The sequence below is a fragment of the Neovison vison genome, chromosome 5 (assembly GCF_020171115.1).
Source record: "Neovison vison isolate M4711 chromosome 5, ASM_NN_V1, whole genome shotgun sequence".
In the NCBI taxonomy this organism is placed as follows: domain Eukaryota; kingdom Metazoa; phylum Chordata; class Mammalia; order Carnivora; family Mustelidae; genus Neogale; species Neogale vison.
This window is the reverse complement of record NC_058095.1, coordinates 86600048-86626965: the sequence shown is the minus strand read 5'-3', so window position 1 is coordinate 86626965 and position 26918 is coordinate 86600048. Positions and strand designations below refer to the sequence as shown.

At 45.2% G+C, this 26918-nt stretch overlaps 1 protein-coding gene across 6 annotated transcripts in view; it reads left to right on the top strand.

The window, feature by feature from the left end:
• SPATA13 (spermatogenesis associated 13) overlaps window positions 1-26918 on the top strand; it is a 149886-nt gene that overhangs the window by 105713 nt on the left and 17255 nt on the right. For 5 of the 6 annotated variants that reach the window (XM_044249424.1, XM_044249423.1, XM_044249422.1 and 2 more), the window contains 2 exons: window positions 24838-24974; window positions 26480-26659. In XM_044249424.1, the coding sequence (XP_044105359.1) occupies window positions 24838-24974; window positions 26480-26659 (317 nt within the window). Of the gene's footprint in view, window positions 1-10978; window positions 11202-24837; window positions 24975-26479; window positions 26660-26918 lie in introns of those variants that run through there. The other variant, XM_044249426.1, reaches the window with a different exon arrangement.

The window sequence follows — 26918 nt, the reverse complement described above, 5'->3', positions numbered from 1 at the left end:
TCCATCTGTATTGTTGCAAATGGCAAGATTTGCCATTTGGATTGCCTATACAGTCCAAAATCTGTGTGTAACTTTTGGCTCCCCCAGACCTTTACTACTAATAGCTTACTGTTGACCAGAAGCCTTCTTGATAACATAAGCAGTTGATTAATACATATTTGTTTTGTTATACGTATTATTATATATTATTATTAATAATTATTATCATATGTATTTGTACAATAAAGTAAGCTAGACAAAAGAATGTGTTACTAGGAAAACCATAGAGAAAATGCATTTACAATACTGCACTGTATTTATTGAAAAAAAATACAAGAGCTGCGCAGCTAAAACGCATGTTGCCCAAGAGTCAGACCTGTCTTGAAAACCTGCTCCATGGGATAAAAACTCCTGGTTCTGGTGTCAGTAGGAAAGCAAGTAAAAAATAGTACAGACCAAACTCAAATTGATCACGGGTCCTATGGGGAACTACCGCTAGAATACAAAGGTAAGTGAGGAATAAGATAAGGTAGAAATTTCCAAAATAAGTTACTTAGATAAGAAACCCAGCTTACTGCATTTTCGTTTTGTTAGGGAATAAATTGAGGACTTTTTGAGAGATACAGTCAACCTTGAAGAGGGTGATGGCGATGGTGTCTACCACTGAATAAGCCCCGGCTTGTTGCTGTTCTTCCGTGGCGCAGGCCATGTGGAGATGCTCATGGAGACCTTGTCAGGCCCGAGATGGAAAGGAGAGCATGTCCTAGTTAGCGCATTACAAGCTTAGTTACTGTCTTTTGGGGTGGACCCCACTGGCCATCCCAGTGTGGTCAAACATCTGCTAACTGCTCATAGGCACAGGCTTCTGCCCAGGGCCTTAAGGCTGGGTTCAGCCCCCTCTGTGCTTTCTCCTCGCAGAGGTGGGTGCTTTTCCTCCACGAGTAGCCCCAGGAGGCTTGGGGTGCCCAGTAGGCGATCTAGTGGGGTGAACCCCGTGGCAACACCGGAAGTTCTCCTTGCTGAATCGCTGATCATGTGAAAGGCTCAAACAGAAAGGATGGGGTGTGGTTGCCTCTTGGGGGAGCCGAGTGGGGGCTTTTCTGAAGCTGAGGTTAGCATGCAGCCGCGCCTGCACCGGGGTGGACCCATCCCGGGACTCCGGGGGCTGGAGAGGCGCCCTCCCCCCCGCCCACGTGGCCTGGCCGTGCACGCAGGCGCTGCCCCCGCATCCCGCCCACACATCCCACCCCGCAACGGCCACCCCCAGGACGGCTCCCAGGCCTTGCTTGCTCATGACTGTGCTATGTTTCCTACACAGATTTAAGGTTGGTTTGTCTAAAGGAAAGAAGTGTACTAAGGCATGGACGACTGCCTTGACAGCCTGGTGGTTTTGAAGTACAGTTGGGGATTACTGCTCAGGGGTGACATTGTCTCCATGTCTTCAACTTCTGTATCTTTAATTTGATTTTGTACTGAAATATTTGCTCAGAAATGGGAAAGATTTCCTTAGGTGTACTTACCTACTTTTCCCCATTGAGGAGTTGGTATTGGTTGTAAAACAAGTTTATTCAGCCTTATACAGTTGACACCACCATTATTATTGGCAAGTGATAGAAGATGTCATTAGGACATAATCAAAAACTGATATTTCAGGAAAGGCCCAAGGTGCTTTTGGTTTGGAAGATACCTCATTTGTTTTGACCCACTTAATAAATCTATGTGATGTTGTATATCTCAGAATCTCTGCCCTGTTATGAGTGAGACACTGTGCTAGAGGGTGGGTGGTCGTGAGGAACCCAGAGGCCATTCTCACAAACCTCCAGGGTGGTATAGGGACTTTAAAGCCATTGCAAGGTGGGCGCCTGGGTGGCTCAGTGGGTTAGGCCTCTGCCTTCAGTTCAGGTAGTGATCTCAGGGTCCTGGGATCAAGGCCCGCATCAGGCTCTCTGCTCGGCAGGGAGCCTGCTTCCCCTCTCTATCTCTGTCTGCCTACTTGTGACCTCTCTCTCTGTCAAATAAATAAATGAAATCTTAAAAAAAAAAAAAAAAAAAAAGCCGTTGCAAGGATAAAGGAGCTCAGGGTGGAGGGAGAGCATGCAGATCAGATCTCTAGGGAGTCCCAAGACTTCCTGGAGAAAATGACATCCAAGTTGAGGGTTGGTTACTGAACCAGCATGAGTCTTCTCCTTGGTGAGAAACAGACCAACTACAATAAGTAGAGTGGCATTACAAGGTCATCTTTATTTATAGTAAATAAAGAGAATACAGGATCACTTCCAAAGCCATGCTTCCCCACACAGGTAAGCAGGCTCCTTCTCTTGGGGTTTGGAATGAATATGCAAAGGGAGACCTCATCCTTGCCTGTAATGGACAGACCTAAAGTTGCACATGCGCACTCAGAAAACATGCCCACTCAGAAAACATGCCCATACATATATTGTATGTTGTGCTAATGAAGCTTATGCCCCTCCCAGAGCAGGGATTTTAACATAAAGAAGCTGATGTAACTCTGGGGCACTTTCGTCTGCTCAGAGGTAGTCCTGCTTGGGGTCAGGGGAAGGTCATCCTCCAAACGTTTCTTTTCCTGTTCCAGCAATTAGTTAGCTAGTTTCTAAAAGACAAAATTGATAGGCACAGGCTTCTGGGAGTTTGCTGGGCTAAGGAAGTCTCTCCGGTGACAACGTGAAGGGTGAATAGAAGTTAGATTAGGTTTGTTGTGAGGGAAAGGTGTGTTCCAGGCAGAGGGAATAGCATATACAAAGGTTGGAAGCCAGAGAAAGGAGAGCATATTTCTCCCCATCTGCAGGCCTCTCAGATTCAAGGTGTCCTGCGCGTGCTGATAGGAGCCTGCAGCGTGCTGAGGCCTTGCCTTAGTAGGCTACTCATTCGGCCCTGCTTGAGTTGTATCCTACCAGGAGTCAAGGGCATGCCTGCAAACCCATTTATGGCAGCTGTATCAGTTATTATAATTAGAGATCTTACTTAGATATACAAACAAATGAAATGTAAGACTGTAGAGACGCAGCTCTGTGAAAACTAAGCTGAGTACTTTGTAGAGATTCAATAAAGGTGAATTGCCAAAAATTATTTTCTGTCCGATTAGACGAGAACTGATAGCTGTAAAAAAGAAAAAAGAAAACAAAACAAAACAAAAGAAAGAAAGAAAGGAAAAAAGAAAGAAAGATCGGTTGATCCAGGAATGTTTACTCAGAATACTTCACAAGTGTCTCTGGTTATTACTGTACTTGAAAGAAACCAGAGCTGGAAATCACAGTTGACACATTCTCGTGTGACCTAGGCAAGAAAGAATGCAGAATTCCAGTCGGATGATCATACATGAAGACCTCTGCTCCTTTGTGATAACAAAGATGAACCCATTGCACTTTTATATGTTGTAAGTTAAGACATTTATGGCATAAATGCAGGTATGATATTTTTGACTTGGGGTTTTCAGGCAGTCCAACTGCACCAGTGGGAGGACCCCTTCAGTGGGTTTCCTGGCTGTAGCAGGAGGAGGTGAGGGAAGGATTGGAGTGTTGAGAGATTAAGTCTAGACTAGAGATCAGAGGTAAGGAGCCTGCCCATTCCACACTTCCAGGAGAGGGGATTAGACTAGCCTGGGGGCAATGAGGAGCCGTATTAGAGTTTTAAGTGGAGCAGGGTGCTCAGATTTGCATTTTAGAGACATGGCTGGCTAGACTGTGCCCTTCCTGCAGACAGGAAGAGTCGTTGCTAAGTCAAGTAAACAGAGCCCTGATCTAAGAACAAGACCATAGTTGAGGTGCCTGAGTGGTGGGGTCGGTTAAGCCTCTGATTCTTGGTTTGGGCACAGGTCATGATTTCAGGGTCCTGAGATCAAGCCTTGTGTTGGGTGGGGCTGTGTGCTTAAGGCTCAAGACTCTCTCTCCCTCTGTCCCTCCCCACCTGTATACTCATGATCTTTCTCTTGCTCTCAAAATAAGTAATCTTAAAAGAGAGAGAGAGAGAAAGAGACCACATGGCCATAGTCCTGGAGAAATGAAAATTTGGAGATCAGGCCAATTGGATGTTTCGGGTGCTGAAACGCAGGTGCCTGGGTGTTGGAGAGCGTGAGAGAATAGCACATGAGTGGGGGGCTCCTTTCTGTTTCAGGCATGTTGAATTGGAGGCACAGGTGCAACAACTCAGTGAAGATGTTCGTACCATGCCCTTTATCATAATAGTCTGATATTGAGGAGGAAGACCCCGGAGAGAAGTAAAGACTTGAAAGTCCTCAGCAAATGAATGGTTGTTCTTAAAGCTGTTGGAAGCAGTGTTATCATCCAGGGTGTATGTGAAAGATTAGAAGAGGATCAGCAACATTTGGGGACCGGTAAATGGTAACAAAATCCACACAGAAGATAGGAAAGGAACGGCCAGACTGGTGAGTGGAGTCCTAGATGTCAGAGGAGGCTCGTTTTCAGGGACAGAGTGGTTAGCAGGCAATGTTAGATGTATCCAGAGTGAAGTTGGGCACTCTGAAAGATACACATTGGATTTGTGGCAGGAAGGACAGTGTTGACCTTGATTGGCAAAGGCAGCTTGAGTTCACTGGGAGGGCAGAGCCAGAATGCAGTGGGAGGGCAGCTGCCAGGCGATGGGGGAAGTCAGGACCTTGAGTTTTAGCACAGAAGTGTTTTATCAATTTTTTATCAATTTTTTTTCTCATTTCCTTTAAATGTTAGGGCTAATTAAAAAACTTTTGTCTTGTTACCTTATTAAAAAATATTTTGGCTTTATAGTACTTAACTGTGCTAACCAGCAGTTTAACCTTAGACAAGTCACTTAATCGAATGAGTAAAGTGCTAGAGAACTAGGAGTCTTTATGGAACAGTATTCTGTTTAATTATTATCCAAATGTAGGTTAAGCAAATTTAAAATACATTTTAAGAGAAATAATATTTTTATGTTGAGTATCTTGACCCAAGATTTTAGGCATTGTCTAAGGATGTTCCAAAGTATCACTTTAGAGACTCCACCAAGTTTTTTTGTTAAAGCAAAAGAGAAAAAGAAACACAATAGCCAGTATTAAGGCATATGTGATGCCTTGAAGTAACTGTAAAACCTTTTTGTCTGATCTCTTATTGTTTGGATTATCTCTTTCTGCGGCTGCTTTTCAAAAGTTTTCTTTCAGTAATGAATCAGAGAAAATACAAAATCAGATCTTGCTTACTTAGCACCTACTGACAGTGATGGTAACAGTTCTTGGGAAAGCAGGTTGAAGGATTGGTGACAGCGAGTTTTGGTTGCCCCGTGTGGATGTCATGAGTCTGGTCTAGTTCTCCTCTCCCTTCCCTGTCCCGCTTTTATACTTTATTACCAAGGGGATACTGGGCAGTGCTTGTATTTATTTGTGAAACAGGATGACTCAGTTCACTTGTCTTTAGGCACGTACTTGCAGGAAGAATGTTTTCCTGCCTGCTAACACTGAGCATGTTAAAATCAGTCCTGACCATGTTGTGAGACAGTGCGGATTCCACAGTCAGAGGAATTTAGAAATTATTCCGTATACAAGAACAAGTATTACAAACATGGACATCGGACATCAGTGCCTTGAACCGTAGTGCCTGCAAGTTTCAGAGATGCTGTTAGCTCCATTAGGAGTTTTATCTACGCTGGTATTTCATGCCTTAATCATTGCCTATAATTGGGATTTTTTTTTTTTTAAAAGGAATATAATGTTTTAGTCTCTCTTAAAAAAAAAGTTTTCTACCTTCTTCCAGCAAACTGTTGAAATTGTTATCATTTTAATGGTTCAGACATGCTCAGTTCTAAAACTTGGATTTCTTCAATCCTTCTAGATTAAAAATAGCTAAAAGTCATTCAAATATCCTGTGTCCAATGCAAGTTTCAGAAACTGAATTTTAATAGTAAAGGAGAGATTATTACAAGTCCCTGAAGGAGAGCCAAGAGATCTAAACATGTAGCAAACAACCACACAGTGCTTGTTGTTCTCCGAGATGAATTCGACCAGGCTTAAAACTACTCAGACCTTTTTCCTCACTCAGTTAGGCAAGATTTCAGTTATAAGTAGTGTAGCTGGCATTGAGACCAGATCAGGCTGACTTGGAATCCCAGACTGCTTCCATTCCACCGTCTGTCTTCCAGGTGGAAGGTGGAACAAAACACAGAATGATTATTTTTATGTGCACAGAAGTGTACCTGTGTGTTTGGCTTTTAAGACCATGCCTTAATAATTTCCTTAAATTAAAAGAAGAAAGGGAAATTCATCCAATACCTATTTTGCTCTTGTTATGTTTGAAACCTGCTCAGTCTTAAGGATGTAAAGACAAATACATAAATACAGAACAGATATGAAATACGTACTAGGCCCGGAAGGATGGGAAAAGAACAAACACATGGTGTTTACAGAAGGTGGGAGAAACAAGGTCGTAAAATGAAGACCTTACCTTTTCTTTTAAAGGGCAATTTTTATTTGTTTCTAAAGTCTAAACATTATGATAAACAGTAGTCGGGAGGAGTGTCTTTTTTGGAGAGGTTGGGGCATGGAGTCAGGGCAAACGGGAGGGTTTATTTGCCACTGAGAAAATTTTCCATCCTCTTGTATGTTCAAGTCTGCGTTACCACAGGTTGAAAAGGAGTAGCTTTGAAGACACAAAGAGAGGCACGTTTACATCCTCTGTGTCTTTAAGTTTGCACTGGGTGGTTCTCACCCAGCAGCTTCTTATAACTTGGGCTCCATTTCCTGTGTGTTCTGTGTGACAGGGTCCTCCCCTTCTGTGGTGAGGAGCCTGGCTGCTGAGGCATGTTTCAGGAAGGCCTGATTGAGCCTGCCTTAGCCATCCATACATGAGCAGGCAGCATATTGAAATAGTGTCTACAGCTAGATCAGTATGTTCTAGAAAATGTTACGTTACGTATTATGTAGAATGAAGACATAATGTATACAAGTTTCAGAAATCGGTTATATTTTCTTATATTTCCCTGGAAAAGAGCATAACTGGTGTATAGATATATAATATGGCTTGTTTTTAATCATTCAGAATAAAGGGAATGCTCTGGATACTTAGTTGTTTGTGCTAGTGGACAAGGGAGCATTGGTTTGAATAACTGATAGCAAATGTAGCAAATTAGTTCCTGTTAAAGAATCCCCCATTCCAGCTTTAGGAACTGCGGCCCCATATCAGTAATAGAGAAGAGCGAGAGAGTGTACAACAGAACACATGCTGCGGGGGCGCCTGGGTGGGTTAGTCGGTGAAGCATCTGCCTTTGGCTCAGGTCATAATTCCAGGGTCTTGGGATTGAGTCCCACATCAACAGGGAGACTGTCCCTCCTACTGTGTGAGCTCTCTCTTTCTCTCTTACTCTTGATTCTGGTTAGTCGTTGCTCAAATGGGACTTTGTACTGTAGCTCAGTCCAGCCAGATGTAGGGATTTCTCTGTTCATGTACTCAACCTTGAGCCCATTTTCTAAAGCTGACAATATTGTACTGAAGAATAGTGTTGCTCTATCCTCTGGGCCTTCTCCTGTCTTGTGCCTGTCTTGGTACTGGGGCCGTATCTAAACCTTGTGGGGACATAGAGTTGCTAGAATATTCCTAGGCTAACGACACCTTTCCACCATGCAGAAAAGGTTGCTGCTTTGGTGAAGAAGTTGCAGCAGCTGGGAAACTTTGAGCAGAAAACCAGTGCTGGTATTCTTTCTACACAAAGCAGAAGGTGGTCATATAAGAAAATCTATACCATATTGTATTTAAAATAAGAAGATCTCAAATTCAGAGCTAAATGGAACCTTAATGACCACCTAGTCGATCTCAAGAAACAGTCCTGGAGAAGTAGACATGACCACTGGTTTGAGTCTGAGGTATCACTGCTAACTTACCCCAGTTGTTTTATGGCATTTCCTTTCCATATAGGTCTTAGGTCCACTTTGCTGAAAAATCACTTTAATTTCTATATCTGTATAAGAAAAATCTCATAACATTCCATGTGTTTTCAACTTTTACTTTATTTTCACTGATTTCTAAATATTTGATATTAGGATATAATTTGAATTTCTCTCCTCCCCTGAGGGACTGATCCCTTACTTAATTCTTTCAGGGTTGCCAGTAATCAATGTTTGTAATTCCCAGTCCTGACCATGTAATGTAGTGGTGTCTTATCCAAGGAGAATAGATTAATGTGTGTGTTGGGGCGGGGGTGGAGTTTAAGACTTTTTTCAACTATGCTTAAGGTCTTTGTTGTAGTAGTCTTATTGATCTTGTAAATATAGGCTTTAATCATTAAAAAAAAAAATGAAAAAAATTAAGCTGTAAGTCAAACCTCAGTATTACTTCTTCCAAAAATATCTTAGAAGTGTTGTTGAGTCAGTATCATCAGTATCCTTTGATAAGATGCCTCATTTAAACACAGTCTTTGTTTACCTTTTTCCTTCTTTTTATCTTTGTTTCATTTTGGGTGTGCAGTAAAGTAGGTTTACTTAGTAAATGCCTTTCATTTAAGATCCTAAACTCCCAGGGATCTCAGTGTAGTGCCTTGACCCTATCTCTGGATTTGGAAAAGTCCTTGGGATGTAAGAGCTATCCTGTGTACCAGCTGCCGGTGAAAGGCAAAAGTGAGCAAACAAACTCTTAGGACAATACCAAGGAAATGTGGCAAAGAGATCTTTTTCTTTTTGACAACTTGCAATTTTATCCAACCAACAAAGGAAACAGACGAACCTCAAATTTAAGAAAATGAAAACACTCTGGATTTTATTTGCCTCCTGCTGGAATTTAAACTTAGAATGGATACCCATCAGAATTAATTCCAACTTCTCACTGCTCTTTCTCTCAGTGTTTAGGATTTCACCTCTTTCTTCTAACTAAAACCGTATCTATCCATTCACATTCCATGGTCTTCATTAGTTTCTGAATTGATTTTTTTTTTATTTTTTAAAAAAAGATTTTATTTATTTTGACAGAGAGAGAGAGAGAGCACAAGGCGGGGGAAAGGCTAAGGGAGAAAGAGAAGCAGGCTCCCTGCAGAGCAGAAGAAGCCCCATGTGGGACTCGATCCCAGGACTCTCGGACCATGACCTGAGCCAAAGGCAGTGGCTTAACCAGCTGAGCCACCCAAGTGCCCCCTGAATTGATTTTTAAAAGGCCCACTAGCCATCACGATATTGCCTCAGAGGAATGAGTTTCTTGAATTGCCTAGATTAATACTTCCCAAACCCAAATGTCTATTTGAATGCCTCTGACCTTGTTAAAATGCACGTTCTGATTCCACATAATGTGGGTGGGGACCCAGAGTCTTCACTTCTAATCAGCTGCCGGGTTATGCCAGTGCTGTGTGTCCGTGGACCACACCCAGAGTACCAAGGCCCTAACACACTTTCTTTGTGGGTAGTAATATGTGTTACTAGAATAAAAGAGTTCTGCGACCCAATAAAGTTGGGAAATTCTATGGTAAACAGTGTTGCACAGAGGTCATTTGGGTTTATGGGACCCTGTGGCTACTAATGTATACTTGCACGTTTCATGAGGTAGACTTTTTGCATGGACCGTACTGTGCAACTAGTATGTCCTGTGGCATATAGGAAACTTTACCTTATGGAGAGAGACGGTTCTGAAAAACAATTTCAAGGAAGCTTTTGAGTCCATAATTTAGTTTAGTCCCACCTTTTAAAAGAAGAGATAGGCCCCTTTTCAATGAGCTATTTTACTAACCATTTAAAAACTTTGACTTTCTTAAATCATTAAAAAAAAAAAAAACACTTGCAAAGGCAAAATTTGAAGCTGATGTAGTGTTGTGAGTGTGATTGTGTGTGTGTGTGTCCACTCCATTTCACCTTTGTTGTGGGTTATTAAAGCTATGAGTTCTCCAGAAAACTCTTCAGCTGGATTGAAGGGTGGGATACAGGAAGTCAGTAGAAATAGCTACAAATACTTAAGAACAGTCTACAATATAGCACATAGTCAGCATGGGCAATATAATTGATTAGGCAGTTTTGCCTAATAAGTACATGATGTGAGTTTTATGAGAACCAGCACTGTTTTACTGACCTTGGGTCTTTTGAAGTTGAGGCAGCATGATTGGTGATGTTTATTAATCTCTAACGAAGTGCCAGTATTGTTCTAAATACTTTTTCGTATGTTCTCAATAACCCTCACAAGGTTGTTGGTGCCCCAGTCATACCCATTCTGCAGACCAGAAACCGAGATTCCCTAGAGACTTAGAAACTTTTCCTAAGAAGTTTGGTAGAGCAGATATTGTACCCAGGTTCACTGGGTCCCACCAGTGTAAAACTCGCATTTGCTAACTGGTACTGTTACTGTTTCAACCACTGTTTATTAAGGGATCACCAGGTGATCGCTACTTTGCATATGTTATGTCTTGCTCATAAAGTCAAAAAGTAACGTCTTCCTTTCATGAAGAAATTGAAGGAAGTGTAGTTTGTTAAAGATCATTGTTTCACAATGTAAAAGAAAGACTTGCTCATTGACATAACTTGGAAAATAGTGAAGAGTATGGGGGAAATAAATAACCTGTATGTCGTCTAGAGAGAAACTTTAAAAAACAGCAATTCTTTTCATTATAGGCGATACACACTTCATATAATGTAAGATAGACATATTACTTCCACATAGTAGAGTGAAAGTAATATATATACACATATATATTTATTTGAACAAAATCCTTCCTTTAAGGTGATTTCATAAATTTACAATTAACATAACTCAGATTTTTGTCATGAAATCCTAACTCCATGTTTGAACTCAGCGACCTCTCTGCTTTTCCCCCCGTGAAATAAATACCTTTTTAAAAGCTCTCTAAAAGTCTAACTCAGCCTTTGGGATTGTAATTAAAAGCAGCAAACGCATTTCTCCCACTTTTGTCGAAGGCTCTTGACCACACCTGATACGCTTGTGAGTGTGTTTGGGTTTGGTAACCAGGAGGCTTTGCTTGAGTTTAGAATTTCCTCTCTGACATCCCTGGGACGTCTGGAGCCGCTAACCCCAGCGGCTCTGAGCAGTGAGCGAGTTGTCAGCCTCTAAGCACGCTCTGGCCGGGAGTGCACACAGCGTCAAAGCAGTGAATAAGCGATTTCTGCAGTTTCCGTAGCTGAGAGAGCCTGTGTGATTCTCCGTGATGCTCAGTCACACCCCAGTCCTGCTCTGAACGTGGCTGTTTTTCAAAGAGAAGGATGGTAGCCAGAGGGGAGATAGCAAGATTCTGGAGTCTGGAAAGCCTTCACATGGGTACGTGTGCACAGAATGAATTACTATATTGTGGCAATATTGCTAATTCTACTCCGTTTCCTTCCAAGTTCTGGTGCTTTCTCTTTGCTGCTGCTTGCCAGTTTAAGTGTGTCTGTGAAAGCTCATTCATCCTAGTGCAGCGTTCTGAGGGTACTTTTAGTTGTGGATGTAGTAAATCAAGGAAATTGACTTTGATTATGGTATAGCTGTTAGTGTGAAATAGAAAATAAGAAGTAAGCATCCTGTGTGAGTTATGGATCTGGTTTTTACTGTGCTGGTGTTGACTTCTGTTACATGAAATTCTTGTATACAAGAGTTTATTGTTGGGCTATATATAAAAATGTTCCTTGCTAATCTGGGGTATGGAAGGCTCTCAATTGGTTTCTGAAAAACACTGTTTACTGTTTTCAAAAGTGGTATTGTCCCGTATTTGGTTGCTGCACTGTCCTCCCCCTTATTTTTCAGTTTTTCTGTGAGTGGTGTCCACTAAGATAGTTCCTATTTAAATGTGAAGGAAATGTGATGCTCCCCCCCAGGAAGTTATATAGATTGTGATGCATGTATTCTTTAAAAAGAGTAAGAAAACAAGTACTTCACAGGAAGAATCTTAGCCATCTGCTACAATGTGGATACAATAGGATGCTTTTTAACAGTCTTGTCTCTGTTTTTTGCTTTCAATCCAAGCCAGTAACTCAAACTGAAATGAATGAGAATTACAGCTGACAGCTTGAAGGCTGCCTTGGGCCTCACTGGGGCAGTACAGTACGGTTAGAGTTTGTGCTTCTTTCTTGTCTTAGTTGGTGTTCTGTGCTGGCCGAGAGCAGACGGGGATGTGGTTATGGCTTCTGTGTCTGGCAGATTGAGAAAACAAGAGCAGCGTGTACTCCTGTTTCACTAAAAAGTTGCTCACTGATAAATGCCTTCAGAGCACAGACCTGCCTCCCGGGTGGCTGTGAGGGTCCACTTCAGTAACTGGGTACCATGAGCCTGTTGTTGTTGCAGACCAGATGAGGCTGGGATGGAGACCAGAGGGGTGCTGGGTGCCCCACTCCTCCTGAGCACCATTGGGTGGATCTGAGTGTTTATTACAGCCGAGCCAGCCACGCCAGCGCGTGGGAGAGCAGAGGCGGCTGGGCGGGCAGTGCTGGGAGCCCCCCACTGTCCTGCTGCTGCTCCTCAGCATTCCTCCACTCCTGGGCACGATTCCCAGTCTTTCTTCCCACACTCTGCAAAGGCCGAGGGAAGGCCTGACCCAGCCTCTGGCTGTGAGTGGAATGCTCTTGACGTAGCCAAAGAGACTCAGCATGGCAGAATCTTCTGTGCAAGGCTTTGCACTCGCCTCCCCTCCTGTGTTCCAGGAGGGCTCCCCTGCTCCTGCCCTGCCCCCACAGGTGGCTCTGCTCCTTTGATGAGTCTGGCTGGAAAGGAAAGGAAGGAACTCTCTTTAACTGGGAAGGCTAGTTCTGTAGGAATCTTCTCTTTTCCGGCTCTGAATGTTTTCTGGTTCATTGTGTTCCAATGACTTTTTCATATACTGCTATACTCAATGTGTGTGTGTGTGTGTGTGTGTGTATAATGGAAGTGACAGCAAACACAGTATTTAGTCAACTTTAAATGATATGCCATCATAAGATAAAGTAATGAGTTTGCTAAATTGTGGGTTCTATTTTATTTGAGCACCCTGATTGCGCGGGGAGCAGGGGAGGGGCTGGGGGACCCTGAGGCACAGCCTGATGGCCCTTCTGTCTGGAGGAAGCTCCAGCCAGGGACAGGCAAGGGGAGGATGGCCCCATCAGACTGTGGTCCTGTCCCTGTGAGCTAAGTAGAGGGCAGAACTGAGGCAGGTGTGTAGCAGGCTTGTTTTGGAGCCAGACAGACCTGTGTTTGAATTCCAGCCCCACCACTTAGGAGCAGTTACTTAACCTCTTTGAGTCACAATTTCCTCTTCTATAAACAGACAGTAATAATTCCAAGATGCTTACAAGGCTTGACTGGGATGATTTATATTAAGTGTTTAGCGTAGTGCCTGGTACACACTAAGAGTTCATTCCGGGGATTTGGTGAAACCAGATAGGTTTCCTGCTCAGGATTTGTGCAGCGAGGGGTGGTGATATCCAGCCCAGAGAGCCGTCGAGGGTGTAACCAAGTGAGGAGGAGGAGCCCTGGATAAACCCACATGTGTCCGCGTGGGAGACAGGGTCAGGGTCAGGGTCAGGGTCAGAACCAGAAACCCAAGGAAGAGCAGCAGCTTGTTAAGAGGATGCCAAGGGACAAGCCAAAGGTAAAACCTGAGGGTTCGTGGCAGGACACTAAGAAACCCAGAGTCTGAATCCCATGTCTGAATTGGACACAGGACGGAGGGCAAGCTTCCAGAGCAGGAGGAAGCCGAGGTCTCTCCAGCCGCTGTGCTTCCAGGAGAGAGTAGAGGGGAGATCTCAGGGGTATTGTTTGGGGGATACCAAATCCTGATATCTGAGGGCTCTGAATACCCATTTGACAGAAGAGCTCAAGCAGACTCTTTTCTTAATGATACAGAGTATATATATGACCCAACTCAAGGGCAAGTTTTTGGCCTTAAATTGAGAAGAGGGAAGATGATTCATAGGTAATTTAAAACAAAATTCATTAAACCATTTGTAGAAACAAAACGTTTTGTGTAAATGAAGCTCAGTTGTGATGTAACTTACTCCCATCACCAACCACTCTGGGCAGCAGAAGTCTGCAGTGGCCCTAAGTTGAATCCGGATAGAAAGCTGTATCCTGGGAGAATTATTTTCAAAAGATCCATAAACATTATAAAAGGTTATCAGTGAAGATTGGCATGTCCATATCTAGGACCATTTTTGATCCTATTGTTCCTATATTTAAAAGGCTCAAAAGTACTATTTCTGGGAAATGGTTTGTAAGTCTAGATTAGACATAATAGTGACTTACGTGATGGTAACATTTTAAATTCCAGATACGAAAGTTGTTCATTCAAGCCTTTCACCCAATCAAGTGACTAGTAAGCATGTTTCTTTCACTAAGGAAGTTCTTTTCCCTGGGAGAGGGGTGCGGACAGATATAAAGAGATAGGTACGTGAACAGCTAGCCAGAATATTGTAAACAGCTAAAATACAACAATATAAATTTGATGAGTGTTTTAAGCCCTACCATGCTTCTAGAACATCAGAGACCGAGATTGTTGCTGCAGGGGGCCAGGGAATAACAGGGAGAAGAACCAGAAAGTCCTGGAACCCATCACCAAAAGTGGGAGCCAAGCTGCCTCAAAGTCGATGAAGCAGAATTTGATCTGCTCTTTGGATGAGAATGTTGCTCCATGTGGAGAGATTAGCATGGACAGAGGGATTCTGCTCTTTTTGTTGATATAAGGAACATTCAGTGGTACAAAGTAGCAAGAGCAGAGGTTTTCACCAATGAGATCAGGGTATGTTGCTCTCCAAATTGTGACTTGCTGCATGGACAGGCAACAGAACCCATCCATCCTAGAACAGATCCGTGCAGGTGGCTTAAGTAAGTTTGGCCTTAAAGTCCCATGGTTCCCACAGTTAGCCAGGCATCAGAATCCCTTGGGGTGCTTTTGAAAATGGATTCTCAGCAAACTCCCCACTGTCTTTGAGCACTTGGTTCCGTGGTCCAGCATAAGGCGGGAATCTTGATTCTGGACATTCCCCAAGCGATTGGGTGCCATTGGCGCTGGATGCGTGGGAACCACTGAAGAGGAAGTAGTGTCCCGAGTTTTGACACGGAAGTCAGCCCCCTGGAACTGGGTTTGTCCCCTTTGCGTGCTTCTCCGTGGCTTGAGAGTGGCTCTGGGTGGTCAGGGTTTCGGCGCCTAAAGTAGTGGCTCTGTGCGAGCTGCTGAGGGTCCCGAGCCCAAGCTGCTGGACTGCCTCTCTCCGCTGTGTTTGCTATTTCCTTTCTTAAGATGGGAAGCAAGATGGGCTTATCTCAAACCTGAGGAAGTCTGAGTGACCAGCAGGAGGTTTTTTAAAATGTGTGTTTTGAACAGATTATTCTAAGTGTAGGAATTCCCCTGCAATCAGCCAGGTTTTTGAGGGGAAGTCCCCTCAGAGGAGCTGCCCCAGCCGCGGGAAGAGGGCTGCTTGGTAGGTAGTCGGTGCTGGGGTGAGGCGCGTCGTGACAACAACTGACATCCGGGTGACCTTCATGTCAGGTGGCTGACTGGGGAGCCCACTGTGTTTGTTCTTACCTTACTTTTCTTTCTTTCTTTTTTTTTTTTTAAGACTTTATTTATTTATGACCAAGAGAGGGAACGCAAGCACAGGGGAGCAGGAGAGGGAGAAGCAGGCTCCCCACTGAGCAGGGAGCTCGATATTACGGATATTACGACCTGAACTGAAGGCAGATGCTTAACGACTGAGCCACCCAGGTGCCCCGTTACCTTCCTTTTATTTAACAAAACACTTCCACATGCATCCTGTTACCAACCCTGCCCACAGAGGCGTGAGACATGTGAGAGAGGCACCATTTTTCTTGGTTGCACATGAGAAAGCGAAGACTCTGTGAGCGCAGGGTCTCTTTCTGCATGGCCTCGCTTGGACCCACACCGAGGTCTCTAGACTCCCAGGCCGGTGCTTTTGAAGTTCCATCACTCTGCTCAAAAGCCCTTCAACATGCAGAAATAAGCCAAACGGGAAAGAGACGTGTTGTGTGTCCTGAAAAAAAATCCCACCCGGACGTGGGCCTGTTTTCTGTGTGCATAAATCAGACTCCTATGGGAAGTCTTTATCCTTTGGCACATGTTATAAAATAAGACTTTCCATTGTTGGTGATGTTTGATATTTCCTGTCATAAAAATTCACCTTTGGAGTCTGTGGGCAGATTTCATCCCTTCACCAATGCAAAATATAAGTCCAGACAGAAGAATGTCTGTTGCTTCCCTGAGGAATGTTTCCCTTTGGAATGTGGAAGCTGTTTATTGTTGGCCTTTTAAAAAAAAAACATCATCTCTGGTTGTATTATGTCTAATTGTGTTTGCAGTGGTCCTGCTGACTTAAAAATAGTCTGATCTCTATGGGATGTGTGGCTCTCTCCAGTTGTTCCTAAAGCCGCATCAGGTCAGACTGCGACTGGCCTGGGGAGTCATCCTCGGATGGCAGCTGTGGCCTGGGGAGGCGACCAGTTCATTCAGGAAGTGAGCAGGGATCTAGGGGGGGAAGGAGAATTCAGAGCTGAATCTGAAGGTATGACTGTAGAAGGGACAGAGGTAGGGGGTGCCACAGGAAGAAAGTAGCCCAAGAGCAGCGCCCTGGTGGGGGGGGGGTGCGAGGGAACAACTGCCTTTCCAGAAGGATGTGGTGACAATTCAACAAGCACCTTAAAAATTCATTGTATACAGATTTAGAGTATTTCTGTATATTTACTCTATGGAAAAAGGTGTGTTGTTTCATAATTGGTCTGAGCCAGAGGTATGTGCTAAAAATCAGTGTACAGAGCTTTTAGATAGTAGAGGTTGTCTCGCTGGGCTTGAGTGCAGCTTTAAGAAGTTCTGTGGAGGGGCACCTGGGTGGCTCAGGGGGTTAAACCTCTGCCTTCGGCTCAGGTCATGATCTCAGAGTCCTGGGATCGAGTCCCGCATTGGGCTCTCTGCTCAGCAGGGAGTCTGCTTCCCTCTCTCTCTCTCTGTCTGCCTACTTGTGATCTCTCTCTGTCAAATAAATAAATAAAATCTTAAAAAAAAAATAAGTTCTATGGAAAGAGAACACACTGTATCTGCTTTCATTTTATTGTATATATAGGGCTTTGGGGGATTTTAAAAATGATTTTAACCCAGAACAATCTTTGCTCCGTGTTTCTAAGATTGTTTTCAAAAATGGCTTTTCCCAAAAAAAAAAAAAAAAAAAAAAAGGCTTTTCCACGCACGCCTATGTGTTCAACAAAAGAAATACATTTGGTGAGGATGTGGGGAAATCAGAACCCTATGCATTGTTGGTGAGCATGTATAGTGGGGCGGCCGGTAGAAAACAGTTTGGAAGTTCCTTACAAAGTTAAAATACCTTTACCATGTAATCCAACAGTCCCACTTCTGGGTATACATCCTAAAGAATCGAAAGCAGGATCTCAGAGAGATCTTGGACAGCCATGTTCCCTGCAGTAGTACTCACAATGGCCAAGAGCCGGGAACAACCCAGGCACATCCACAGATGAATGGATCTAGAAAACAGTGTGTACGTACAGTGGACTATTATTCCGCCTTTAAAAGGAAGGAAATTCCAACAACACGCTACACAGATGAACCCCGAGGACATGATGCTAACAAATAAGCCGGTCACAAAAGGACGAATGCTGTATGATCCCACTTAACATATCTCAAGTAGTTAAAATCACAGAAACAAAAAGTAGGAAGGTGGCTGCCAAGGAAGGGGGTAGGAAGGAGGGAAAATTAGTATAAGGTTTCTGTTTTGGAAGATGAAAAAGTTCTGGAGATCTGATCTGTTCACAACCATGTGAATACGCAACACTATGGAAGTGTACACTTAAATATGGCTAAGATGGTTAATTGATTCTATGTGTTTTTGGTTTTTTTTTAAACCACAATAGGAAGCGAAGGAAGGAAGACATTATATTTATTTATTTATTTATTTATTTATTTTTAAGATTTTACTGATTTATTTGACTGAGAGAAAGAAAGCACAAGTAGGCAGAGTGGCAGACAGAGGGAGAGGGAATAGCAGGCTCCCTGCTAAGCAGGGAACCTGATGTGGGGCTCGATCCTAGGAATCTGGGATCCCACCTGAGCCGAAGGCAGAGGCTTAACCCACTGAGCCACCCGGGTGCCCCTAAATGTATTCTTTTTATTATTAGGATATATTCATTTCTCTTAATTTTGCTAAAGCACATTTTGAGAATTTATCATAGCTCCACATCATGTAAAATACTCCTAGAGAAAAAGTCACATTGACTGACCTTGATCTATAGTTGAAGGTTTTGAGTCCATTAAATTAAATGAGATCACACTTACTTAGGGAGTGATGAGGTGGCATGAAGAAGCCTGTGGTCCACATGGCCAGTGGCACAGACCTGCTCTTTGTGCAGACGCCTGCCCATGAGAGGTGACTGTAGGCTTTGGCACACAGTGGGAAGGAAGATCTGCTAGGTAGAGTGGGGTCAGATTGCAGAGGGCCTTGAACTCCTGCTTGAACAAGAGAATTGTCAGAATGCAGTGGATAGCTACTATCTAGTTTGTAGTGAAAATTATGAAACTGTGGTTTTAAGAAGTTCACCTTGAATAAGTCTCAGGAATAAAAGACACAGCCTGTGGAAAATAATCCATGACATTGTAATAGCGTCCTATGGGAACAGACGGGACCTCCACTTGCGAAAAAAGCACAGTGTTGTGAAATTACTCTATGGCGCACCTCCAACTTAAGTAACATCGTCTATCAACTGTACTTAAAAAGGGAAAGAAAGAAAAGGAACAGACAGAAAACCAGTTTACCGTAAAAGTGAGCTATAGGATGGCTGGCAGGGAGCCAGGTGGGGACGGCAAGCAGGAAGACCACCATGACATCGGCCTCAGACCCAGCATTGTGTAGCTCCATTTTAAATAGTTTAAGTTCTTGGAACCTTAGTTTACTCATCAGCAATTTGCAGTTCAGTTGAAAAACAAGGTTTTGGGGCGCCTGGGTGGCTCAGTGGGTTAAGCCTCTGCCTTCGGCTCAGGTCATGATCTCAGGGTCCTGGGATCGAGTCCCGCATCGGGCTCTCTGCTCGACAGGGAGCCTGCTTCCCTCTCTCTCTGCCTGCCTCTCCATCTACTTGTGATTTCTCTCTGTCAAATAAATAAATAAATAAAATCTTAAAAAAAAAAAAAAAAAACCACAAGGTTTTGAGTGCCTTCTCTCTGCCAGGTTTTATGTGAGGTGCCAGGGATACAAAAACAGACCCTGTCCCTTCTCTAAAGACGTTCCGGGCTCAGAAGGGAAACACACGTGTAAAGACAGTGTGTTTGCCCAGAGGCAGCCTCGGACTGCAGCGCTAAAATCCCTCCCATCCAGACAGCAGACTTGAAAACCCCAACTCCATAAAATGTGTATAAATGATAGGACAGAAATACAAGGAGTCGTCAGCTGAGCACAGACTTTAAAATCGTGAAGGGAAAAGGATAATATGGAAAATCAGATCATCGCAGACATAGTTGGGAGCTGGGATCAGGAGTAGGAAGAAAAGGGAGGCGAGATGAGCAGGGGATGGGTGGACACCGCTTCGCTCCAGAATGCTGTGGAAGTACTAAGATTGGGGTGTCCAGTCGTTTTAGTCTTATCACTGACTACAAGGGTAGACCTGGTAGAGGCAGCCATGCCAGTGAGGAGGAGCTGACGGCACGGGCTTGACCCCTGCCACACACGCCGTGCCCTCCTGGGGTGTCCGTTTACTCATCTGGAAGATGGGGAAACCATGAGTCTCTACCACATAGCAACTGCCCTGAGGGATACATGAGCCGAGTTATGCAAAATATCAGCTCTGGGCCTGGTGCATTGGGATGCCGAGGGAAATCATCTTGCCTTTCTGTAATGTTACTCAGTTTATTCAGAGTGCTTTTATGTATTGTTTCACAGGAAGTTCACAGTCATGTAACAGTAAATTACTTGTTGAGGATTTACAAATGACTACTACTGTCTGTCTTTGACAGTCTGGCAGGTGAAAGATTGAAAAAGAAACTTGACCAAGGACTCAAACTACTAACAAAACACCAAAAACCATTTTTATGCAGCACTGTTATTTGAAGCCCAGTTTGTCTGAGCAAGAGCCCTGCTCTTCTTGGACTGTGTGTTGGTTGTATTTCCAGCCAGCCAGCCAGCCATCCAGCCAGCAAATACTTAGTGCCGGTGTGTGCCAGGCAGTGGTCCAGGGACTAGAAATGCAGTTAAGAACAAAGCAGACAAAATCACTGCCTTTATGTAGTTTGCATTTTAGTTGGAGAAACAGATAGCATACAAATTATATTAGATGATCAGAGATGCGATGGAGAAAAATGAATGAAGAAAAAAGAGCAGGTGGGGAGAGAGGGGTAGTTTTGAACGGGCCAGTCAGGGAAGGACTTGGCCTGACTCTCCTTTGCTTGTGGGAGGGTATCAGGCACAGGGAACAGCGCCCCTCCTCCTCCTGCCCCACCAAGGGAGAGCCCCGCCTAGTGACCGAGCAGCCATCAGAACCAGAGCCGAATGACAGGGAAGTGCAGAGTGTGTTTGTGGTGGGTGGGGAGGGGAGAAACACAGGGAGAGGGGCTGCTGGAGTGACCTGCCCGGAGAGGTGGGAGAGCAGTGAGAACAGGCCAGATTCTGGACTCATTCTCAAGGGAAAGTCAGGATTTGCTGATGAGCTGGGTGTGGCATGTGTGCAGTAGAAGAAAAAGAACGACCTCTGGATAGAGAAAACGTGTACACTTACTCCCATTGTACAGACTGGAAAACAGGTTGGGAGAGGATTAAGTGAAAGGTGCCAAGGTCATTTAGCTAGACAGTCTGTAAAGCTAGGGTATTTGCCTAAGTGTTTGTGCTCCACAGTGCTTAGGCTTTCACTGCAGGCCTCCTGCCGTACCTCACTCACCCACTGGAAGACTAAGTCAGTGGACCCCACCAGCCCCTAGAGCTGTCTTGTTTCTTCAGTGATTAGTGAACATTAATCTGCACTGTGGAAACTGTCACTTTGGAAACTTTCTCAGGGTGCAGCTCAGTCAGAGATAGTTTTCTAAGTGTTTATGAAAACTCAGATCATTCAGTAGATGAAGGTCCTGATTTCCAGACAATTTGATCCTGCTACTTCCTGTGGACGTGTAGCATTTTTTCAGTGGAATCCCTTTCTCATTAGACTCCTGTAAATTGTGCATTATCACCACCGGCTTCCCCGAACCGCTCCCCCCTTACTGATTTCCATGGCAACAGCCAGATCAAATGGTAAAGACTTCTCCCTGGAAAACAATGTTCAGTGGGTTTTTGAGGGAAAAGTGTCATTTTCAGGGCTTTGCTGTGGGCAGGAGGCCCAGGTACCTTTCATTTCCTGCATTTCCCTCCTTTGGCTCAGTAGCCATGGCTGAAAAATGGTGGGAGGAATGCCATTGGTGCCAGGCTGTGCCAGATCAGTGTTGGCGGACATGTGCAGATTCCTGCCGCTTCGGGCCTCCTTTAAAAACCAAGCGTTTGCATGCATCTTCCTTACGCAGGAGCTGTCGAACTTTCCAGCCGTTAGCCAAGGTAGCTGTTGGGCACGGTAGCCGAGTGGCTGCTCCAGGATCTCTTGTTAGAGAAGGCCTGGAGCTTTAGTGGTATTCTTTTATTTTTTTTGGTTTTGGGTTTTGTTTTTTCTAGGCAAATAAGAAAGACTCATGCATGTACAAAAAGCTTGTATTTGCTTCCTCAAGACTCCCCCCGCCCCAATATACACACCAGGACAGTTCCCTAGGCTGAGTGACCTCGTGTTCTCTGCCTGCAACCACTCTGACCTCAGCGTAGGGGGCCCAGGTACCACACGGTATCCAGGCTCTTACAGAGCTCATGCACACTTCTCAGACAAGGCAGCCTTTCTCCAGGGCCTCACTCAAAGCCACCAGCATTAGGCAACAGACACACCTCCAGCATCACACTCCAGAGGGAAGCCGCGTGAGACAGAAGCCCTGCTGTGTGGCCGTTGCCTCCCACTGGGGACAGACGCAGACTCATGTGCACATGCACACCCAGAGCTGGCTACCCGCTGCCCACCTCTCTGCATTCCCTTCGCCTGGACCAGACACTGCATTGACGCGAGCCAGGCACTGCCTCTCTTCCATGGTGAATCAGCCAGCAAGTCTGCAGTCTGCCAGGCCATGCCAGGGATCTGGAGAGTTTCCATTTGCTTCTAGACTTTGTGCTCAGCTCCAGGGACATTCCGCCCCTGCATTGTTCATCCTTGAGGCAGCTTACTTGTATGTTTCTCTCTCAGATACAGACCCTGATCTTCCCTGAATGAGACTGAGCATGGCAACAGTGAGGGGATGTGACATGAGGGAGGGTGGTTGGAGCCCAGGAACTCTGTCCTCACCGCAGAGGTGTCCTCTGATTCCAAGCTCACTGCCCTGACATCCAGTGCACTGCCCCAGGCATGGGGAGACGGTCTACCATCTGGTATCCTAACTGGGACAGAGATACTCAGATCAGTGGCTGTGACTCACCATATACCTAGGGTCATAAAAGTAAGCTGGAGGAAGGCCTGTGGAGCAGCTGGCCCCACCTGGGCTCATAAGAGGGGGGCTTTGAAGAAGAGGAGGCTACAGCTGGGTTGTAGGGGCTTCCCGAGTATAGATGGGCACCCAAGCCATAGGAAGGCATGGGTAAAGCCTGCTCCCTTTGGAGACCAGGTATGTTGGGCATCGTTGAGAGGGGCTCTGTCTGGCGCTCAGGCACACAGGATGGGCATCAAGGAGTGGGGGGCAGCTTGTGAAAGAGGTGCTCATCTTCTGTCTCCCTGCATCTCCCTAGTTTCCTTTATTTGGCTTGAATTCATCATTTTAATCATAGTCCTGTCTGTGCACGGTAAGGAAAACTTGAGAATCTGACAATCTGACGTACGTAATATGATCTTAGAACTAATTGTCAAGATGTTGACCATCACCCATTGTCACAAATATTTTTCAGTAGTTATCATTATTTTAGTGTAAGAATTCTAGGCTCAGTTTACACAATGTGTTGCGTTTATTTTATTTTTTTATTTTTAATTGTTTTTAGAGAGCGTGCGTGCAAGTGGAGTGGAAGGAGGGGCAGAGGGCGAGGGAGGCAGAGACTCCCAAGCAGGCTCCATGCCCAGCACAGAGCCTGAAGTGGGCCTCGATCTCACGATCCTGAGATCATGACCTGAGCCAAAATCCAGAGTCAGGTGCTTAACCAACTGATCCACCCAGGTTCTCCCAGAGTTTGTTTCTTTTAAAAAGTTCACGACAGCAGCCTGGCTAAAATGGCAGGAGGGAAGCCATGGGGCCCTGTATGCCGAGCTCAGGGCCATGTTCTGGGGCTGGACGGTTCTGTGGAGTACCTGCAGCGCAGCTCGTCCCCATGGGATGGGCTGCAAATGTAAAAGGCATGTCAGGTTTGAAGACTTGGTACAAAATGAGGAATAGAAGTATTTCATTTTAAAAAAAAAAAAAAAGTTGCTTAGCTGAGAAAGAAGACCTGCCCCCTGATGGTAGTTCCTAGAAATCCAGATTTGCAAGTCCTTGCAAAAGGCAAGAGCAGACGGCACTCTCCCACTGCGATCTCACACTGGCCTTCTTCCTTCCCACCACACTGGCTTCCTTGACTTTGCTTTGGGATTTTCCAAGTCATCATCGGCTTCACCGTCTCTGTTGCTCTGTCATCAGCTTGACCTGCACAAACAGCATCCTTGACTTTCAGTTCCCCTCGTCATTCCCCTGATGCGGCACCTGGGTACCACTCTCCAGCTACCCCACTGTTTCCCCAGCGGGTTTCCAGGGCCTGGTGTCCGTCCCCAGCCCCTCCCTCACGCTGCGGTGGCGGAGCCCTCCTCCTCCAGCGGGGCTCCCACCATATGCGCTGCCATCATCACCAAACCCTCTTTTAGTGAGTCCCAACCATGAATCAAGGATTCTAGGAACTTGCCACACATCACCTCACCTCATTCTCCGAAGAGAAAGAAAATAGTTTGTACAACAGGAGGCGGAAACTCCGAGAGAGGAAGTTGCTGGGTCCCATGCCTGTAGAGGGGCAGGGCTAGAATTCAGACCAGGCTCTGGGACTCTGAAACCCATTCTGTAGTGTCAGTGTCTTCAAAACCTGTTACTCAGAATGCTGAAGGAGCCACCCACTGCTTACTGTGGACCCTTGAACCACCCGCATCCCCCACTTTGCTTTTCAGGTCTCATCTTGCACTGGATGGATGGGTGTCCATACACCATGTGCTTTGGATCCAGCCACATTTTGTTCTCAATCCAGAGCCATCTCAGTATCTTAACAAGCCAGCTGCTATCCCATAGGCTCTCCCCGTCTTCTTCACAAGGAGCGTTCTTCTCTTTTAATTCCCTCTGCTGGATGACAAATTAGCCTTGGTGAGAGTAGCCCACTGTCCCCAGAAGGAGACATCTGAATGCCAAGGTGGGCAGTCCAGAATGCTGCAGCCACCCTTTAAAGATCTTTCTCCCTTCTTTGGCAAAGGTCCTATGTCATGCCTGACCCCGGTATTATAAATTCCAACCTTTTCACGTTATGGACAACTGGAGAGAATGGCCTCGTGTTTCCACTTAGGACACTACCAACGCAGGACTTAGAAATATGATCTGCATTTATATATTCTATGTCCACCGTGGAGCACACATTGCCAGCCACATCACACTTAGTTTCCTCAGTATCCTAAGTGACAGAATGACGCTGTGGGTTAACATCGGCAGTATTCTCTGAGATGCTCTCCTTCCCGCTCACTGTCAACTCAACCCCGGCTCCTTGCACAGCTGCTACCTTTGGATCGATAGAGCTGCAGGAGTTTTCTAATGATTTCTTATTCTGGGTAAGACAAAAGTGATTGCTTCCCCTTAGGAGTATGTTCTCAAAGGTCATTTATTTTGTCACTATTTTTTTTTTTGTTGTTAGCTGTGTCCTTTTAACCATAAACCTTGCTGTTTCTTTTTTAGTCTCTTCAGATGGAGGTACTGAGTCCACGGCCTTAGTGGATGACAACGGCAGTGAGGAAGACTATAGCTATGAAGACCTGTGTCAGGCCAACCCCAGATACCTACAGCCAGGCGGGGAGCAGCTGGCCATCAACGAGGTACTTGAGTCACACTCAACAGGGGCAAATCTTTGATATCCAGTTTTCAGGGTGCCGAATCACTTCAGACTTTGCCCTCTTGCTTCTTTTCTTTTTCTTCTTTCTCTCTCTTTTTAAAAAAGATTTATTATAAGAGTGAGCGATCACGAGTGGGGAGAGGGGCAGAGGGAGAGAATCTGAAGCAGACTCCCCACCACTGAGTGTGACCTGAGCCGGACGCCTAGCTGACTGAGCCACCCACGCACCCTCTCTTGATGATTTCTTACCAAACATATTCTTACACCTTGAACTCTGACATTCTAGCATTTCTGAGGACAGTTTATGTGACTGAGTTTTCCAGATAACTATGCTGGTCACCACTCTAAGTAAAAGAGCAGCAACTGCTGCTTGGTGTTCGGGTAGCGCTTTTCAGCTTACAAAATGCTCTTCCTGATGTTATCTCGGATCAGCCAGTCTAAGAGGTAGATGTTATAATGATTACCCATATTATAACAAACATTGAAGCTGAGAGGCCACATCATTTGCTCATAAATGGCCGAGCTGAAATTAACCACGTATTTCTCACTACAGATCTGGTGTTCTTTCCACCTCTGTGTGTCTTCGCCCCTTCTTATGGAAATCTTTCCAGAAGGCACTTCCCAGTTTTGGCATTCTTGATTAGAACCTGTGGAGTGTCCGTTCTCAGTGAGCTAGCATCTCCATTAGTAATACCCGCTGTTACTGTAGAGTGTGACAATGTACCCGGGGGCTGAGGGGACCTGCAGCCCCCCCACCCATGGCTGACTGACAGACGAGCTGTGTCTGTGCTTTCCTTTTTAAAGGAATCTGCTAAGAATCTGGAGATCAAGCTGGTTCTCTTTAATGGCCGTGGACTATAAAGTTAGACTAACAGTATATTCAGACTGTGAATGAAGTCTGACAGCCAAAGATCACAAGCAGGCAGAGAGGCAGACAGAGGACATGGGGGAAGAAGGCTCCTCGCTGAGCAGAGAGCCCGATGCAGGACTTGATCCCACGACCCTGAGATCATGACCTGAGCCGAAGGCAGAGGCTTAAACCACTGAGCCACCCAGGTGCCCCAGACTGTGAATGAAGTCTGAGGCGTAAGTTCTAGGAGAAGTCCTGAGGGTCTTGCAGTCAAGTATGCGCACAACCGTTAGAGGCCTGGCTCCGTGTTGTTTGCTCAGAAGCCATTTTGGTGGTGAATATTCCAGCTATTCACATTCATTAAATAACTGACATACGGCTGAGTGAGCCATTTTTTATACTTTCTTTAAAAAAGAGTAGATTCGGGGTTTCCTTTAAGAGCATATGAGAGACGCCTACCTGATTTTGTTTTCCTGAATATGGAAACTCGTTTTGTGTAACAATCAAACGCTAAGTACTGACTGCAAGCCAATGGCATGTACGAGGTAGGAGATGTCCTTGTCCCCCAGGAGAGCTCACAGCGTACCCCTTGCTCTTCTTCCACCTGGTTTTGCACTAAGCACTTGTCCCCACTGCAGCTGATCAGCGATGGCAGTGTGGTCTGTGCAGAAGCCTTATGGGACCACGTGACCATGGATGACCAGGAACTGGGCTTCAAGGCAGGAGATGTCATCCAGGTCCTGGAAGCCTCTAACAAGGACTGGTGGTGGGGCCGGAATGAGGACAAGGAGGCCTGGTTCCCCGCAAGCTTTGTCAGAGTAAGTGTGTGGCACTTACAAACCCTTCTCACGACGATCTGTGGGGGGAGTGGTAGAGTTGGCATGTCAGGCTCGAGCCCCCTCAATCCAGGTTCAGTTCTCTCTGTAATCAGTTTAATGAAAGTTTTCAGTAATTAGACTGGATTGAAGGAAACACTTCAACCATGGTCAACTAGTTGTTTAACACTGCTGCTGTGGTTGGAGCCACTGGCCCCGCCGTGGTTCTGTGAGTACGTGAAGACTTAGCCTCGGGCCAGGC